This window comes from Augochlora pura, chromosome 8 (genome assembly GCF_028453695.1).
Source record: "Augochlora pura isolate Apur16 chromosome 8, APUR_v2.2.1, whole genome shotgun sequence".
Lineage (NCBI taxonomy): Eukaryota > Metazoa > Arthropoda > Insecta > Hymenoptera > Halictidae > Augochlora > Augochlora pura.
Window position 1 is genome coordinate 11,391,992 of NC_135779.1, and position 17,955 is coordinate 11,409,946.

General features: G+C 35.2%; 1 protein-coding gene across 6 annotated transcripts in view; it reads right to left on the reverse strand.

The window, feature by feature from the left end:
- Positions 1–17,955, reverse strand: part of Raskol (Ras GTPase-activating protein raskol) — a 335,723-nt gene that overhangs the window by 308,070 nt on the left and 9,698 nt on the right. Inside the window, exons 1-2 of one of the 6 annotated variants that reach the window (XM_078189689.1) lie at positions 10,794–10,981; positions 2,517–3,111 (exon numbers count right to left, since the gene is read on the reverse strand). The exons of 1 other annotated variant lie outside the window; for it this stretch is intronic. In XM_078189689.1, the coding sequence (XP_078045815.1) occupies positions 2,517–2,787 (271 nt within the window). In that variant the 5' untranslated portion in view covers positions 2,788–3,111; positions 10,794–10,981. Of the gene's footprint in view, positions 1–2,516; positions 3,846–10,589; positions 10,982–17,955 lie in introns of those variants that run through there. 4 more of the 6 variants (XM_078189688.1, XM_078189687.1, XM_078189690.1 and 1 more) reach the window with 4 other exon arrangements.

Sequence of the window (17,955 nt, forward strand, 5' to 3'; positions counted from 1 at the left end):
TCAAATAAAATTAAAATATTAGAAGAATCTAGTATTGAAATATTTTCAATTTATACAAACTATTCAAGAACGAAATCAAAGGGATACGTAGCTGTCTATTAGTTAGTAACTTTTCGTGTTGAATGAGAGAGAAGCGATTTTGATAGATGTTAAGAAAAAAGTTACTTCGAATCGCGAAAATGTGAAATCATTAGACAAATAGATATTCTTGTACGAAAATGTGCAATCTCATTAAATTAAAAGAAACAGGAAACATAGAAAATCGATTTCTTCTCTTAATAATTTTAATAAGATACGAATGTGGCAGTATTATTAGATTTGTTCGATCTTTTTGTCTTATTTTATTTCGCTCACTTATACTAATTATAATACATACTAACAGGAATTCACCTATTTTCTGTTGTAGTTCTCCGATGTATAATTTTTCATTTCTCTATGATGTCTATTTATAAATCAACAATAATTTGATGTATTAATTTAATTCAACCGATCGTATTTTATTCGTACTTTTATATTTTAATAGACTCAATATTTCTGTCACTGTATAATCAAAAATGAAAACCGTCTATGTTACATCTAATTTAAATCACACATAATATTTTCTTAATTCTTGCTACGAATGGATTTGTCATTTTGAATTAGTCCCACGGTCGTTTCTTAATATGTATGTCCGATTATCTAGAAGTGTAACACTTCAGACTGTAAATATGTTACTGATACTCCATCGACTCTTGCGAAAGTGACGTGTCAACAGAACTGTATCGCGGAAATATGATTCATTTGAGCGCACTTTAGTGAAGCCAATTACTTCATAAACTATTTCAGTTACTTTGCATGTCTTGTACCACGGTCGTTTCCTATATTAATAAATATTACAACATATTACGATTTGGGTGTTTTACTTTGTCAACTAATGACTGGCGGGATAGATAAAAACTAACATTAATTATTATAATTCATTCACAAAATTATTACAACATTATAATTTACAAAATTAACCATTACATTCCCTATTGCACGAACCATTGAATCAACTATTAATCAACTAATAGCTCAGCGATTTCAATACAATTATAAATTTGCTTTTCAAGTCAATCATCTATTCTAGACCACTTCGCAAAAAAATGTTTATCATTATTTAATATTGCGAAATCACCGTATATATTCATCCACGATTAGTTTGTTAAAAATAATTTCACTCGTTCAACTTCAGTTTTCTTTACCCAAGATACACCATACGTAATATATCCGCTAAATAAATAACTGTGCTCAGATAAGATGCTCGGAGTGAACGTTGTCGTTCTAGGGTTAGTCCCGTTATCAAAAATCAACCTTGACAGTATAATTTTACTTCGCCACGGAGTATGCATTTTATATCCCAATGCAAGCGATCAAGCTCGAAATCAGAAATCAAGCTCGAAATCAGAAATCAACCTCGACAGTACAATTTTATTTCGATATGGAGCGTGCACCTACGTATATACCAATGCAAGCGACCAAGCTCGAAATCCAAAAATCAACTTCGACAGTACCATTTAATTTCGTCATGAGGTATGCACCTGCAGTGATGTGCAATAGTGAGTATACGCCGTTTAAAAGGTGATGAATATTTTGAAATTCAATCGTATGATTCGAATGCTTTTTAGATTTTACGCTGACTATTTCGCTGGGCAATAAGCATAATTGTCAAAATTACAATTGTTTAGAATAACTACAAAATGCAATAAAAATACGTTTTCCAACTTTTCGATTTTAACTCATAACGAAAATTTAAACAAGTTTTCTATGCTTCGATAACTTGTGTGCATGATAAAAATTTTATTTGCAGTTTAAATTTCAGCAGGCTGTTAACTCTTAAAGTTCAGCAAAAAATAGAATCTCAAATAAGAAGAAATAATTTATATAAATATAAGACAAAAATAATATAAATAAATACATAAATGAAACAGTAATTTTCGAAAAATTTTCACTCGCTGTCTAGTAATCTACTCTAAAGTCTAGGGTTACTTCAAAGTGCTATAGCTTTGCGAAGAAAAATCGCAGCTACATTTCTATTTTTTTTGAATTAAATTAGAAGAACCAACTTTTATTTAACTACAAACTAAAATTCTAAAAGAAATTTTTAAATTGCATTTTATTAAACTTGTCCATTTTCAATACTGCACATGTAACCTTGTATTTAAAAGTTTACAGTGGCGAGGATCTATCAAATTAAAAATCCAGCAGCACTATCTCAAAGCAAAGGTTCCAAGCTTCAATTCAAAACAAAAATCATAATCCTACAATGATTTTTCGCAAAGTTATAGCCTACCGAACTTGACTGGAATGTCTATCAGCTGTTTTCGAGAAATATATTCATCACGAATAAATGTCAACATTTTCTCTCAATACGATTACATTCCTATTGTTCAAACGACGCGAGCTCACTTTTGCGCATCACTGTACCCCCCAATGCAGGCGATCAAGCTGAAGCAGCAGCTAAGCAGAAGCAAAAGCTCGCGATATCGTCGACTTACAAGCGCTGCCCGAGTCGCTCTCCTCTTTTCCGCCGAAGTCCATGTGGTTCTTCTTTTTCCGTCGTATAATCGAGTTCCACACCTTCTTGCGGCTCATCGCGAAGCAGTCGCCGCTAATTTCGCGGCCCGAGTTTTCACTATCGCACGAACCAACACTGATGTCCGAGTCGCACGATTCTCGCTTCCGACCAGCGGCCGGATCGCGCGTTCTCACCCGCTGATGATGGTCCCGAGAAAGTGGGTTAATCGACTCTTCCTCCCGATAAACCATTCGTTATCGATGCGTCATTATCGAATAACAATTAGCGACCCGCCGGTTCGAGGATCGCGGCACCAACGATTCCGGTCGTATGTACCGACGGGAATGCGCACACTGCACCGCTGCTGTCGGCGTGCTAACCCTTTCACAGAAGGACACAGCGGAACTGTTTAGCTTGATACAGATAGCATCGACTGCAGAAATTTAGCACGGTTCATTGGTGTTTAGTTCTGTTGTTATCTCTGCTGTATTTAATTCGGTGTAGCGGGATCGTTCGTCTTTCGCAAAAGAGACGGGATGCGTGGAGATACTACGGCTTAATCGGCCAGCTGACATCTGTCATGGGAAATTAATATATTAATTCACGTTTAATTAAACGCGATTATCATTTGTATTATTCCTCCTTCCCTGAACTTGCTCCTTTTATTTATTCTAAGGTTTTTATTGTTGCTTTAACGATCTCGTACTGTATTATTTTCATCCTCACTTTAATTATCGCGGTCACTTTTCTTCTATCTCTTCTTCTCTTTTTTTTTTCGATGCACTATTCGTGCGACATATTGTCAGATTATCGTAACACAGGAAATTTCTCCCGTTGATGAAATTAATATATCATTATTGTTAGTATTATTTACGGATAGAATTATGGCGTTGTAGAGGTGAAGTTGTATTGTTGAAATATTTTGTGAATAATCTTTATACTGTTATTATTAGTTAGAACATTTTTAAACGCGGACTTCTAAACGAACAGCTTTTTCGCTTTGTTATTTTTATTTATAAAAAAATTTATTTATATATTTTATTTTTCTATTTTAATATATTTTTAATATTTTTAACCCTTTGCATTCGACTGGCTACTGTACAGCGCCATTGGAAATGAGTTACATTATATTTGAAAAGAACTTTTATAATACTAAATTTTTTTATATTTACGACATTGTTAAAAGTTCTAATTCTCTATAAACCAATAATCCCAACGCCATGTATTTAACATAAATGTAAAATGTAAAATGTAAAATGTGAAATGTAAAATGTAAAATGTAAAATGTAAAATGTAAAATGTAAAATGTAAAATGTAAATGTAAAATTGAAGTAATGTAGGTTGCAAGAAATATCTTGGTTCTCGAGTTAAAATGGCAAGTGCAAGGGGTTTACTATTTTTAACATTTAATTTGCGCGGAAACTATCCTGATATATATGTATATATTAAATAATTATACTCGTGAACTTTCTTTCTCGACTAAAGTAAATGAATCATGACGATTGAAATACTAAACGTGAAGCAGCAACCAGTAGATAAACAAGACGCGCGTCAAACATGTATTGCAACATGCACTTTTCAATCGTAGGCAGCAATAACCTGAAATATTAGCCGACTTCAAAAGTTCATGAATTTCTAATAGTGCAACTAGTACCAGATTGTAAATCACCGTGGATTACTAAATCAAGTTTCCAGAAAACAGTCCGATAGAAAGCGCGTGTACTATTGGGTTGTTCGGAATGTAATTTCGTTTTTCCCAAGAAAAGACTTAATTTTTTCACAGCCAACTTCACGCTTAAGCTGCATAATCATTATATATTTGGACAACTGATATAGTAAGTCTTGTTTGCTAAAAATTTTGTTCGATTCTTTGCAATAGTTTTTGTTTAGTAATCTATTGTGTTTCATTTCCACCAAGAAAAAAACGAAACGACTTTCCGAACGACCTAATAAAATTGATGCAAGTCGGTATTCATCATTTTTTAGATACCACTGTGTCTATGCTACAATTCATTATTCTCGCAGAGATTCGCAGGCAGCCTTGGATTAATTAGCGCTATGTCATTACGGACAGAAACTGCAAATCTCGACGCGCAAAGCACCGCTAACAACGTAATGCAATCAATTGTGACCCTAAAATTTAAACTGCCACGATTGCCCGAATCGTGCCGTGCGAAACTATAATTCGAAACGGACACTGGCTTCGCAACGCAGTGCCGGCTTCCCAAGGGAACAAAAGTGGATTACAAATACTCGGCGAAATGTGCATTTAAATATTTATCTTCGTTGCAACAATGTCAAATTTCCTCGAATCGAATTATTAAACTCGCATCTTACGGAACACAATTTCAATAGATCCCATAGAATAATTTCTTTTAAATATATCGTCGAATAGCAACTAAGAAAAAGAAACTAAGCATCGCACAGACGACTACGAACACGCTTTTGACAGCAATAATTATATTGGCATTATTTCAAGATTTAAGGTCACAGTCAGTACAGTATGGTAGTATAGTACGGTATAGTACGTCGTTGAATTGATCAGAAAAGTATTCAGTCAGAAATGTATAATGACATGTAAGAACTGAGGTGATCTTGAATTTTGTATAAGAAAACATTATTTAAACACTTTGTTTATATTGAATGCTAGTTAATTTTTATCTGAAATATATTTACTAATGATTAGAAATGCTACGAAAGGATAAATATAAAGTAATGTTTTTGAATTTCTTCTTTAAATCATTAGCAAAGTTTAATCAACATTGCACTATTTACGCATAAGTTAAGAAATACTTTGTATGAAATTAAATAGTCATAATATACAACTATCGATTTGTATAATGTTGTCCTGCAAAACTGTTATTTGATAATCTGCAATAAATACTTGCAACAGTTAGTTTCATTTCGAATTTCAGAATTTTGATATTAACATGTTGTGCATGTTGCATTAATTTCAGATAAAATTTTAAAATAAATACTTTCGATTTTATAATTTTAAAGTATCATTTTACGAGCAAACAAATTTTCCCGAAGCATTAAACTTGGAAGCTACGAAAAGCGAACAGTGGATTTCTAGGTAAAATAAAAATTGCTTGCATTGAAATACAAAAATTGTAGAAACATATATCGTGTCTTAATAATTCGAATGAGTTGCAAGTGACATCATTTTCTAAATGTTTTATCCACTTCGAGATTAACGTCTGTGTTGGCACCCACTACTTCCCAGCACCGCACGCTGTAAACTCCGCTAGGTTTAAAGCGCTAACCATCCCTTAAACAGCAACCCATCCTCGAATCACCTGTTGCTGGCGACAAAACAGAATCCAGCAAATGCAATTCAAACGGACGAAGCACACAAAAGAAGATCCACCGTGCCAACAAACCGCTGCTCTATTACAACACCTACGTCGTTAGAGTGGTCCTTACTTTCCTACTTTCTATTTTTTTCTAGCTTTAAGTCTCTGATATATGACACTGGATGGTAAAATGACAAAAACATGTGCAGAATTTTAAAGCTATAGGACGACGGAAACTGTCACATTTGCGTTAAAAATATTTTTAATATTTTAAATAATTCGTTCAATTTTTTAAAATAATTATATATCTATGTTATTTCATAAATACTTTCTAACGTTCCAAAGAACACTATTTAGATAAATTTATGTATTACTTTTGAAGATATATACAGTTTGTGATAAATTTATATACATGTAACAATTCTATATTTGTTAAATATATCGTCTGGTTTGAAACATTAATATACGTTAATAACATTAATATATATTATAATATAAAGCGTGAAAACATCCCTTAAACGTATTCGTTATCCCTAACTTCAAGGACTGTTTCCATTTTTTAAACAATCATGATAACCGATAGAACAATATATATCAAGTATTTTTTCGAAAACTACCCCTCACGATAATTAAAACAAAATCGATGTATTCAAATTCGCCATATTTTCATGGTCAAATTCTTACGCCTTTTTTAATAGTAAATTAAAAGAGATTCTTTAAATATTTTCAGAAGTGGCGCATAAAGCTCGTCATTATCCACTGAAACATATTCGTTGAAAAAACATTTAACATTTCCAAAACAACTGAACGCAACCATATTCGAAAATTAAACGAAATCTTTAAAATGTTTGAACTTTAACGCAACTGTGGCAGGTAATTTCGTCTTCCAGCTGCTTCCGAACACAATTTTTGCTGGATTTAACAATTTAGAACAGCAAGACTAACAAATCGTAAATCATAATAATTAACAACCACTGAAATCTTGGTTCCTCAATGAATTACAATCTGCGTAAGGAGACACGGAAACATAGCACTCGGCCAGCGAAGGCACACACTTCGTGAAGTTGTCGTAGTCGTCCGACTGTGAAAGGGTTAATGGAGCACACATCGAAGAGCATGTCCCCCGAGGAGCGTCTGGACACGATCCTGTTCCACATCTCGCAGAGAGGCGAGCAAAACGTGTCGTCGCGTCGCGGCGGATCGATCGATCGATCGATCGCGGAGGATCGGCGGGCGCGCCGCGGCCGAGTCGAATAGGTTCGGGCGAGTGACTTGCCGAATCCCGTCGCAATTACGCGATCGCCGAGTCCCCGTAATTAGTTGGCGGCTCGCCTCGGAGACACGTTGTCGTCGCTCTACTCGCGGCGCGAACAGAGCGCGAAAGGAAGCTCGTGGACGTGGTTGCCACGGTCCGACTAACCGGCTGTACGCGGGAACACTCGCGACTCCCGTTCGCAGCCGCAAAAACCAATGACCTAGCACACTTACGGACTTTTATCCAGTCTGATTTCGCAGGCGACGCGATCGTCCGGCCCGGTTCGGTCGGGCACGCGGCGTGAACGCACTTATATCGTTTGTTCGAGCCGACTGGAGGACTTTTATCGCATCCGGCGCCGAGCACTCTTTCGAAGAGGAAGGACCGTGGCCGCCGCCGCTTCGAACTTGCGCGCCAATCGGCGACCGTCGCCGTCTGGATCGGTGGGGGGTGGCATGCGAAAATTCGCGGGAAACCGGTGCTCTATTTCCCAGACGGCGGCGAGAGGTCGCGAAAATTCCCGGAAAACTGGTGCTCCGTTTTCTTAACGGCAGGAACGGACCGTGCGGGAAACCGGTGCGCAGTGTGTCGCGCAGAGTTCGTCATTGTTCGAAATATTTCGAATATTTATTTAAGGTAATTATCCGGCTGATTTCCTTCTAGTCGAATATTTTATTCGAATAATTCTATCTAAATCTATTTATTCAATATAATTATAATTATAATTGGGAAAAGTAATATAGAAGTAAAAACTATAAAAAAGCAGTATATATTCCAACATTTTTATTCAAATTAATTATTTTCGATAAGGATTGAAGTACGAAATAATCCTTAAACAAATAAAATATTCGAATTAAATTTTATTCCGATAAATTTTTATCGGTATAAATTTACTAATTTGTTTTGGAAGCTGGTGTTAGAGTTGTGTTCTAAATTTTAGTACATTTTTAAAACTATTATTACTGGCGAAATGATTAACCCCTTCCAGGCAAGTGGTGGCATCAAGGCACATTAGAAATTATTGTATATTGTTCGAAAAAATTTGAATATTATCAAATTTGTTTACATCTAAACAACTGTTAATAGTGTAACTGTTGCACGAGTCGCAAAAATCAATTTCATGTGTATAAAATGTACTGCGTTATATAATATGTCAATACTATAATTTAGAAATACTATTTCAGATTTCGAGTTGGTTGCAATTGAAAAAGTTTTATTTCTACAGACTATATGTAATATCATAATGTTTTCAAGACTGGCAAGACGTATTTCGAAAATAATTGCAATTTACGCTGATTGATCCAGCTAAATGTTCGCAAACTTAGATTAGACTTTACATAAAAATGACTTTCTTGATGTTTGGTACGTTAATATACGGAACATTAAACTTTATGTCGATGTTAAGAATTTCAGTTACGAAACATTCGCGTTGAATTTGTTTAGAGTGTAAAAGGATTAAAACGATTGACAGTTTAATCACTGTGACAAAGTGAAAGTAGCATTTATAGATCTCTGCCTATCTCTTTACACGTTTTCTTTGCGTGTGTACATGTAAAAGCAGTTTCCTATATGTACAGAAATAATAATAATATTTTGTTGTATGTAAAGTAATCTGTTACATGCATTTATACACAGCGTTTATTGTTTTAATTCTCGGAAATTCTCTTGTAATTCAGATTTGGCGTTAAGAAGTCGCTTTCCCGACTACTATGCGCTGGAAAAATTCCGTTTTGTACTTTTCTAAAGAATTGGCTGTGAAAACGCTTTCTAGGAAACCTAATCTAGAACATGGGATGCTAATAATCGCGTGGAAATCAGAAACTACCTCTTAGCCAAGGGACGAGATTTACTTGAACTCGAAAGGATTCTTTCTCAGTGAAATTGTGAATACACTTTCGTGCGAAATGAATTGTGAATATTTATGCATTTATATGACCTTTGCGGCAATCAATATTCACAGCCGTTGAAATAAATTCATCTCAATTTCTATTAAAGAATTCGACAAAATTACTAAATTTAATCAGTTCAGCTGACAATATACCGATATTTTACGTACCAAAATTGCTAAAACTTGTCAAAAGTAGTTTTCGCGGACAATGTATCGATATTTTGCATGGCAGAATTTATGAAAATTGTCAAAAGTAATTTTAGCAAACAATATATCGACATTTTGCGTATCAGAATCTATTAAACTTGGCAAAAGTAATTTTAGCAGACAATGTATTAATATTTTGCATAACAGAATTTTGAATAATTTTATTCTTAATTTCTATAATCTCTTTGATAAAAATTGAACTATTCGTATTAAATTCGGCGATCTAATGTGCATCGTTTCGATCGAGAAACGATCAGGTGTCACGAATCTCTCGTAAATATTAATACATTTTTTGCTTCTGAACACACAATGGACACGACTAATGAAATTAATATATACACCGGTGAATGGAAAATCACTTTCTTAGCATCGACGAAGTCAACGTTCACTTAAAAAGACCAATGTCGACGTAAGCGGTCCCGATAGCGATCGACACTCTAAAGTAAAAGTACGACACGACGAGGGAAATCTGTCGAACTCCGCGTGTCATTTTCCCTTGATTAAAGCCACAAATTATGCCGACGACCAATTATATACAACGTTCTATTTATGTATAAACGACATTCATAAATATTCAGACCACTTTCGCGTCAACGACGCTATAGGCTACCGCGCACGAGCGCTGTCAAAGAAATCCGCTCGGGACAAAATTCTCACACTCTTCCACGGTAAAATGGAATGTGAAAAATGGTCGTCGATATATTGTGCAATTCTGTTGCATCCAATTTGTAACGCTGTAAACATAGTGATTTACGGTAACAACGAGAAAACGAGTGAAATGTCAGGATTAAAATGTGTAGACGCCCGAGTCGCCATAAGACCAGTGCCAGTGGCCTCTTGCACAACATAGCGCAAACCTGTAATATTAATAAAGTTACGATTCATTGATATATTGTTAGTTTATACCATATTGCTATATTATATTATATTACTCTTCGAGAGTCCTCGATTTTGATAACTGATGAGACGACTGTCATAAATCTTCTAACGAATCAAGCGCACCATAACTGATCGCATTTTACTGGTGAAAAATTATAATCTTTTTAGAATAAAATTCTAAGAACTTCGCTTCCAGAAGGAATTATTTTTTATATGTATATTTTAACAATTCCAGTGGAAATTCTTTGTCATTTTTATATGACATTTTTCTTCTTTTCTCAATTTTAATTTTGGATATTTTATCTCAACACCGCAGTGTCTTAATTAATTTATACTGAGTTAATTGCATTTAGTATAAGAAAGCCTTTTTGGTTTCTATAATGTATTCAATTTTCGCAATGGTATCATCAAGTGCTCAAAAATTCGAATAAAAATCTTGAACACCTAATAGAATTTCTAACAGAATAACTATCACTTCAATGCTTATTTCCCTAAATTAATTACAACATTTGCAGAAAGAAACGATACTTTATTTCTTGTTCTGCTAAACACTTATGAAAAAGAGCCGAAGCTTTAATTATTCAGACAAGCTACGCTCATCGACCCTAATCATCCCCGATCTCCTGCATCAACGCCATTGCAACAAACACAATTTGCATTTCACTATAAAAAATTCGATTCACTAATGAACACTTTCCAAGCGTTTTTTATTCGACCGAGTGACTCTCGTACTTTATTCCCAGTAAAGGATAAACGATTAACAGACACTAGTATTCCGGCACCGCAACAAGTTCAACTACGAGTCCGCGTTACTCCCGCGATGATCGAACTATAATGCTTCCGCATGAATCAATACGTCGCGGTTTTCCTTAGTAAAACAACACAACCTTGAGAATCGCGTCGCGATTAAATCCGGCGAGCTGCCGGAGTCGGACTGTCTTCGCTGGTGATTCTACGTCTTGGAACGACCATAGGATGTGCGGTTGTCGGTGACGATAACTGCCCCGCCTCGCAGGAAGTTGTTCCTCCCAAAATAAACAAGCGGATTAAACCATCCGTGAAACTATGATTTTGAGTCATTACCTCCCGAACATCGCGACTTCCTATCGAAAGGAAATTGGATTCCTGATGCAAACGCGAATCAATAGCATACAGTGGCCGGCAAAAGTATCCGCGCACCGATCAAAGTGCAATCATTTGTTTAAAACTAGATTAAATGACATTTCTTTTAGATGACAGAAAGATTTGTGTATTAGACAGTGAATAAAATATTTTTATTATTTGGAACAGTGAGAAGAGAATATTGGTATTTATATTATTTTAATTCAAAGGGAAAATTGATAAATAAAATTCTGTATTTATAGTATGTTATTGAATAAGGAATGTTGGAGATGTGATGTAACGTGATGCAACAGACTTCGATTACTATGACATATTTGATCGATGATCGGTCGATTGTATTTCACGTATTTCATTCATTTATGACCAAGTATATTATTGCTTTCTCTTCGTACTGTTCATTCTATAAGATGGGAAATTGCTTAATGAACAATTTACACTAATGATGCTTAATGATACTTTATATTTTAATATTGAAAACACGCAAATGTCTTGTAATATCAGAATAAATATTGCAATTCGTTATGATAAAACTGAGAGCGCGAACATTGATCGTGTCTTTGTTTAATTTTTCATTTTATTCTTGCGAAACGTAGACACAAGTATCGTTTTCCAATCTCATTGTTTATCAGCCTTGAGTAAAGCTTCGTGAATTACTACGCTCGAGAATGGTCGGAACCCGTTACTTTCCTTCGCATCCTTTTTCAATTCGCATCCTTTTTCCATTCGCATCGGCTCGCCTGAAATTGTGGCGAACGCGGAGTATTAAATCTGTCCTAAACCTTGAAATATTTCCATACTTGGATAACAATCCTTCTCGACAAAGGAGAAAGGTGCCGCGGCAAGATTAACGAAACGCATGACATGAAATAAAAAAGGACGAATGACGCATATTACACCGCAGTGATGCACATCCTGTAGAAGGAAATTACCAGGCAGCTACTTTAATCACTTTCTGCTTGCAAAATTGTTCGCTTCTTGGCCTCCTTTTTTCAATGGTATAATTGTTTCATTACAGGTCACGTTTTTCCAATTTATTCGGAGCAAGGTACCGCCTCGGGAAGAGGATAAATCGTCGGCGAAAATTCTCGAACACTCGGATACGTATTTCATATTTTGAAAGTCTTTGTACTCGACCGTGGATAATTCAATAATTTTAAAGGTACGGTAACTCGTTATATAATAAACTGCAAGATATTGTGGATAACATTATTGCCATTTTAAAAATGATAAAACACACATTTTATTTTTGATACATTCGCTACGACATGATTTACGTAATAAACAGAAAGAGATTGTGCATTTTCTGCAACCTGTTATCAATGAAATAAATAACTCCCATCAGTTTTAATTAATAGAATAATCACGCAGCCCTTTACTGAAATTTAATATCACAGTAACTAAAGTGCACTTCAACTGTAATAAATATATTCTAAAGGTAAATAATTCCATTCGCCTCGAATACCTTTCAAAAATGAACGCAGCTATTTCGCGAATAAACTGTAATTTCATACATGCAAATGTTCGAATGTATTATTAATTAAAACGTCGGGAAAACCCAATTTTCGACGTATGGATGAACAAATTTGACGAGATCAGAAACGCTCCAGGAATATTTTAATTCCGAGGTACCTTGTTTAATGAAAGAAAAATTGTGCAATTAAGCAACGAACACCAAGCAAAATCGATTCTTTCAATACAGCATACCGGAAATTAATTTTCAATTTTAAAATATAATTTCATCCCAATCTAAATTCGCTTTATTAAATAACGTATAATAAAATGTAATTATTGCAGATTTCTTTCTACTCGCATCGGCTCGCTTCAAATCGTAGCGAACGCACGGCATTGTCCTAAACCTTCATTAACCCTTTCCCAAAATATATATATATAATAATAAAATAACAACAGAATTAATTTACACGACTGTTCACTTTCCCATGCATTCAGCACATTTACATACAAATGCATACAACTCCGCAATAATTCGAAGGATGGAACGCGTTCACGAAATTCCGCGCGGTTAACTTTCGGATCACCTGGATTGGTTGGATTTTGATACCTTGCGCCGGTAAGTGTTACAACTGGTGCAACGGTAAGTGTTAAACGAGGTTTACGCTTAGAGTTCCGTCCTTCTAACGTAACTCATTAATTCGGAGGAGCGACGGCACTTCACACGGGTAAATACGGTGCACGATCTTTTCCACGTTACGGGAGAGCAGCGGCTCTACAATTAGCGTGGTTCGCTGCCGGCATAAAATTGCACCTGGCAAACAATAGGGAAATTAGGGTCGCTAGTGTAAACGTGGCACGGTAACGCGCCGCGGAGGACTTAATTCTTCTGACGTATCAAGAGCGGACTAGAAAGTGCTTTTGAATGCGGCCCCGTGTTAGGGACATGTCTAGCTGATAATGAACACACGCGGTCCTTTGTTCCTGATACAATCAACGCGGAATGTTAAACAGAACAAATTTTTCTTCCTGTTCATATTGTGTTTGTACCACTATAGAAAGAGGTCGCCTTTCGAGGGAAGATGTTAATACATACGTTTCATTCACGCATTTGTCTGCGATCATTTTTTACTTCTCAGGCAATTTAGTGTAGCATTTGTTGCTGGAAAGATGACACAATTTTTGTCAACGAGCACTTTTATTAGTAAACGAGAATAGCAGCAAAGTAATCGACGCGGGGAGCAATGGGGATCTTGTAATATTAATAATCAAATAATAACCACAAGTTTAGAATGAAAACAAAAGTGGAGAGGCTAGGAGGCGCCAAGAGGCGTTGTTTGTTTATAATTAACTAGACTCGAGTCCCTCGTTTCTTGGAAATTGAGAACTGATTTTCTACTTGGAAATTTTTATTATTATATTAACATTATTGTAGATTATTATTTATACTATTTCACCTACCTCATATCTATTTATTTATATTATAATAATATTTCTATAATATTTCATTTTTTTAACACTTCAACTGTCACATCAACCACACATGAATAACTTTTTCGTCAATCTATAAATAACCTAAATTGATTAGGACCTGCGGAGCGTAATAATGTTGAAAAAAGTATTTTATGTTATACAGCATAATTTTTCAATATTACTTTAACCTGTTAACTGGGTATGACGAAATATTTCGTCATACATAAAAGTCCACTACAATGGGCATGACGAAATTTTTCGTCATGGAAATTAATCGTAATATATTGAACGCATTACGTTCTACGTTGTTCTTATCTATTAAATCTTAAAGTGGTTATATATATGCCATCATATTGTCGATGCGTCATGAATTTTCATGTTCAAAATAAATAATTTTCATGTTTTTAAAATAAATAAAAACCATAAGTTAAAAACGATATTCCTTTATTATTTGAGGTGTGATATTACCTATCGCTGCGAAGAAAAAGTCCCCATTCTGAAACGAGTTGAGCAATAGCTAATTCCCCAGTTAACAGGTTAATCAAATAAAATACTTTATTTCAATAAAGTTTTCAAAATTGTCGATCTGCCAGTTAGAGTGTTAAATGAATTAATTTTTCCATTGAAAAATATTAAGTTACGAGATTATCTGATAGTCGGAGAACAACAAAAAACGACTGCCAAATTTATTAGATTGCAACGTAAATGATATTTTCCATCGAAAGGATATCATGTACATAGTGATCCAATTATTGTACACCTAAATAAGAAAATTGTTTGCGAACATTAACGAACGTGGTTTAGAATAGCAAAGCCCCCGGACTATCCAGGTGATTAGTCTACCTGTATACCTGCCACGCAAGAAACAAGTAGGCTAAGCACTATCAAAGATGGACGCGTCGGATACGCAGCGCCGTTGAGTTCTAATCAGCTCATCCGGTTAAGAAATATCGACAAAAAGGATTCAACTGACAGTGCAGCACAAAGAGAACAACATTTTTCATTGAGGAACAAAAAAATTGTGTTTGCCAAAAGTGGGTTAATAAGGCGGGCATTGAATCGAACGAATGTGCCGTTAAGAATTCAAGTAAAATCGATTGACATGCTTGAAACTGTACATTTGATTTTGTACATGATATTCTGCTACGATTTAATCAGTAACAGTCAGATACGACATTGTTAAGATTCCGATTCATTCAATCATCCTAAGGCTATTTAATCGATGATCGTGAAATTATCCTTTTAATCGATTATTTTAAGATTGCATATTTATTTGACTATTTTAAGATTGCATATTTATTTGATTATCATAAGACTTTCAATTTAGTCGATCATCTTAATATTGTCTATTTATTCGTTTTATCTTTATATCGTCTAATTATACGATTTATCTTAAGATTATCAATTTATTCGATTATTCGGAGATTGTATATCCTGAAATTGTCTATTTAGTCGATCGTCCTAAAATTGCCTATTTATTTGGTTATTCTAAGATCCTATTTATTTGATTATCCTAAAATTGTATATTTATTCGATTTATTTTAAGATTGTCTATTTATTCGATTTATTTTAATATCGTTTATTTATTCGATCATCCTAAAATTTTATATATACTCGATTATACTAAAATTGTATAATTTATTCGATTATCACAACACTGTCTACTTAGTCCATCATCCTAAAATTCGATTATCATAAGATCGACATTCTCAACACTGGAACAAACTCTCGCATGGTGTAACATGGATTGTTTTCAATTAGTCTGCAGATTTGATTCGCATTAATCTCAGAACCTCATTTCCACCTTTCATTTCCGGTACAATTAACATGCGCATAAATTTTTCCCGTTGTTTATACGTTTGCGAAAATGAGAAAGCGCAGTGGCACGAAAACACGCCACCTCGTCGTTCATTGTCACACTAAAATCAACATGCTGAAGTGTAGTAACGTTTACGGTTAGTATTCTTTTTTTAATTACAAAGTCTTGTGTCAAGATCAATAATCAAAAATTATTTAGCAATGGAAACATTACAAATAACTATGGAATACGAAACAATGAGGACGAATCACAAACTTTTGTACAACTGTTACATTAATTTTGAGTTAGCAAATTTATTAAAACGAGACATTTGTTTGTATTAAAATCTCTATAGACATCACTACAGACAATTTTAATTTTGCATAATAATTTCACATCACTATAGAAAACCTTAATTCTGCATAAGAATGCAACATCACTAATGAAAAAAGTGAGGATCTTCATGTAAAATAACGATTGTCTGCATTAGTTATAAGAAGCAGTTTCTTTCTTTCTTTAACAATATTAATATATTTGCTACTCTTTATAGACATTCTTAAATTCCTTGAATTTTTCTACTATTCTATACTTCTTGTATTTCTTGTTTTCATAAATGCATCAAATTCACAGTCTACTATTAACTGATGTGATTTAACATGTTGACTTTTTCAAAGTCTTACATTATAATAAAAAAATCAAAAATCTTGTAATAAGAAAATAAAAAAACTGTCATTTTCACTTTTTTATCTGAGCCAGCAATGAAAATTTAATAAACGCATTTAGTACCTCTTGGTAACCTACATGCAACCGGAATATTTCACCGAAATTGGTTGACCTTGACATCAGCCGTGAACCAATTAAAAAGCGCGAGAATTTTGCACAGTATTTCACAGATTTCAAGCAAAACCAGGTAATTTTTACACGTTTCAGAGGCTGCAGTTTACCTACGCGTCAACCAATTCCAATGAAATTTACAACACGGATATAAGTTACCGAGAAGTGCCAAATGCATTTACTAAATTTTCATTGCAAGCTCCGATAAAAAAAAATAAAAAAAATAGTACTTTTACATTATTAAAATTCCAAGTAACAGTAAAATTTATAAAAACGTATTTCCGCCCTAAATTAGTCCCCCTTTAAAATTTACAGAAATTTGCAAGTCATGTAAACCAGTTTTAAAAAACTTACATCACTTCAAAAGCGTTCGCTCATTTTTTCTCGCCAGTACATCCCAAAATAATTTGCCCTGGAAAGCCGACTTCCAATAAACAAGCTTCCCGGATAAAAACGCGTGCCGTATAACGATTGACGTGTGGTAACTGATAAAAACTAATGGAAAGACCAATCTGTGGCGACATTCCCGCAAGTCGGCCATGCATCATTCGGGAATCCCGATAAATGTCGCGATTTGAATGTCCCGCAAAAAAAGGTCGGCGCGAGCGTTTTTAGCGGGCCGCCGCGCCGCCGCGGCGCTCGTAAGTCATCGGAGGAAATTCACTCCCCGGCAACATCCTATTTTCCTCCCGTTCACCGGGGCCGGTTCCGATCATTACAGATTCAGAGAAGCGTCCTCGAATGCGTCACGTCGCGGGTACACGCCGCTAGCATGCGAATCGCGCGATTAGCTTCACAAAGAAACTCTTAATCGCGCTCGTCTTCCCATTTAACGGTTTCCCTGCGGCACGCGAGCGCCGCGAAAAAATACATCGACGACCCGCGCGCGGTTCCATTAATTAGCCTGCGATCGGCCGAAATTAGGGGTTGCGTGATCGGCCGAGCCGTAAAACGGTCGCTACGCTCGCCTGAGCCGTGCGAAGTTATGCTTAGGCAACTCGTTTTAACGGTCGAGCTATTTACCGCGGACGCTTTTAGAGATTGTCAATGCTCGTGTGTTCCTCCGTCGAAGTTATATTTTATTCGAACTATTCGCTGAAAATGATGGAGAGATTATTGAATGGTTATCGAACGGCAAACACGCGAGAATGTCTTGATTTAAGGATTCAGCTCGTTGGGAGCGGGTTAATTGGAAGCGTGAAAAAAAAGTAGTCACGT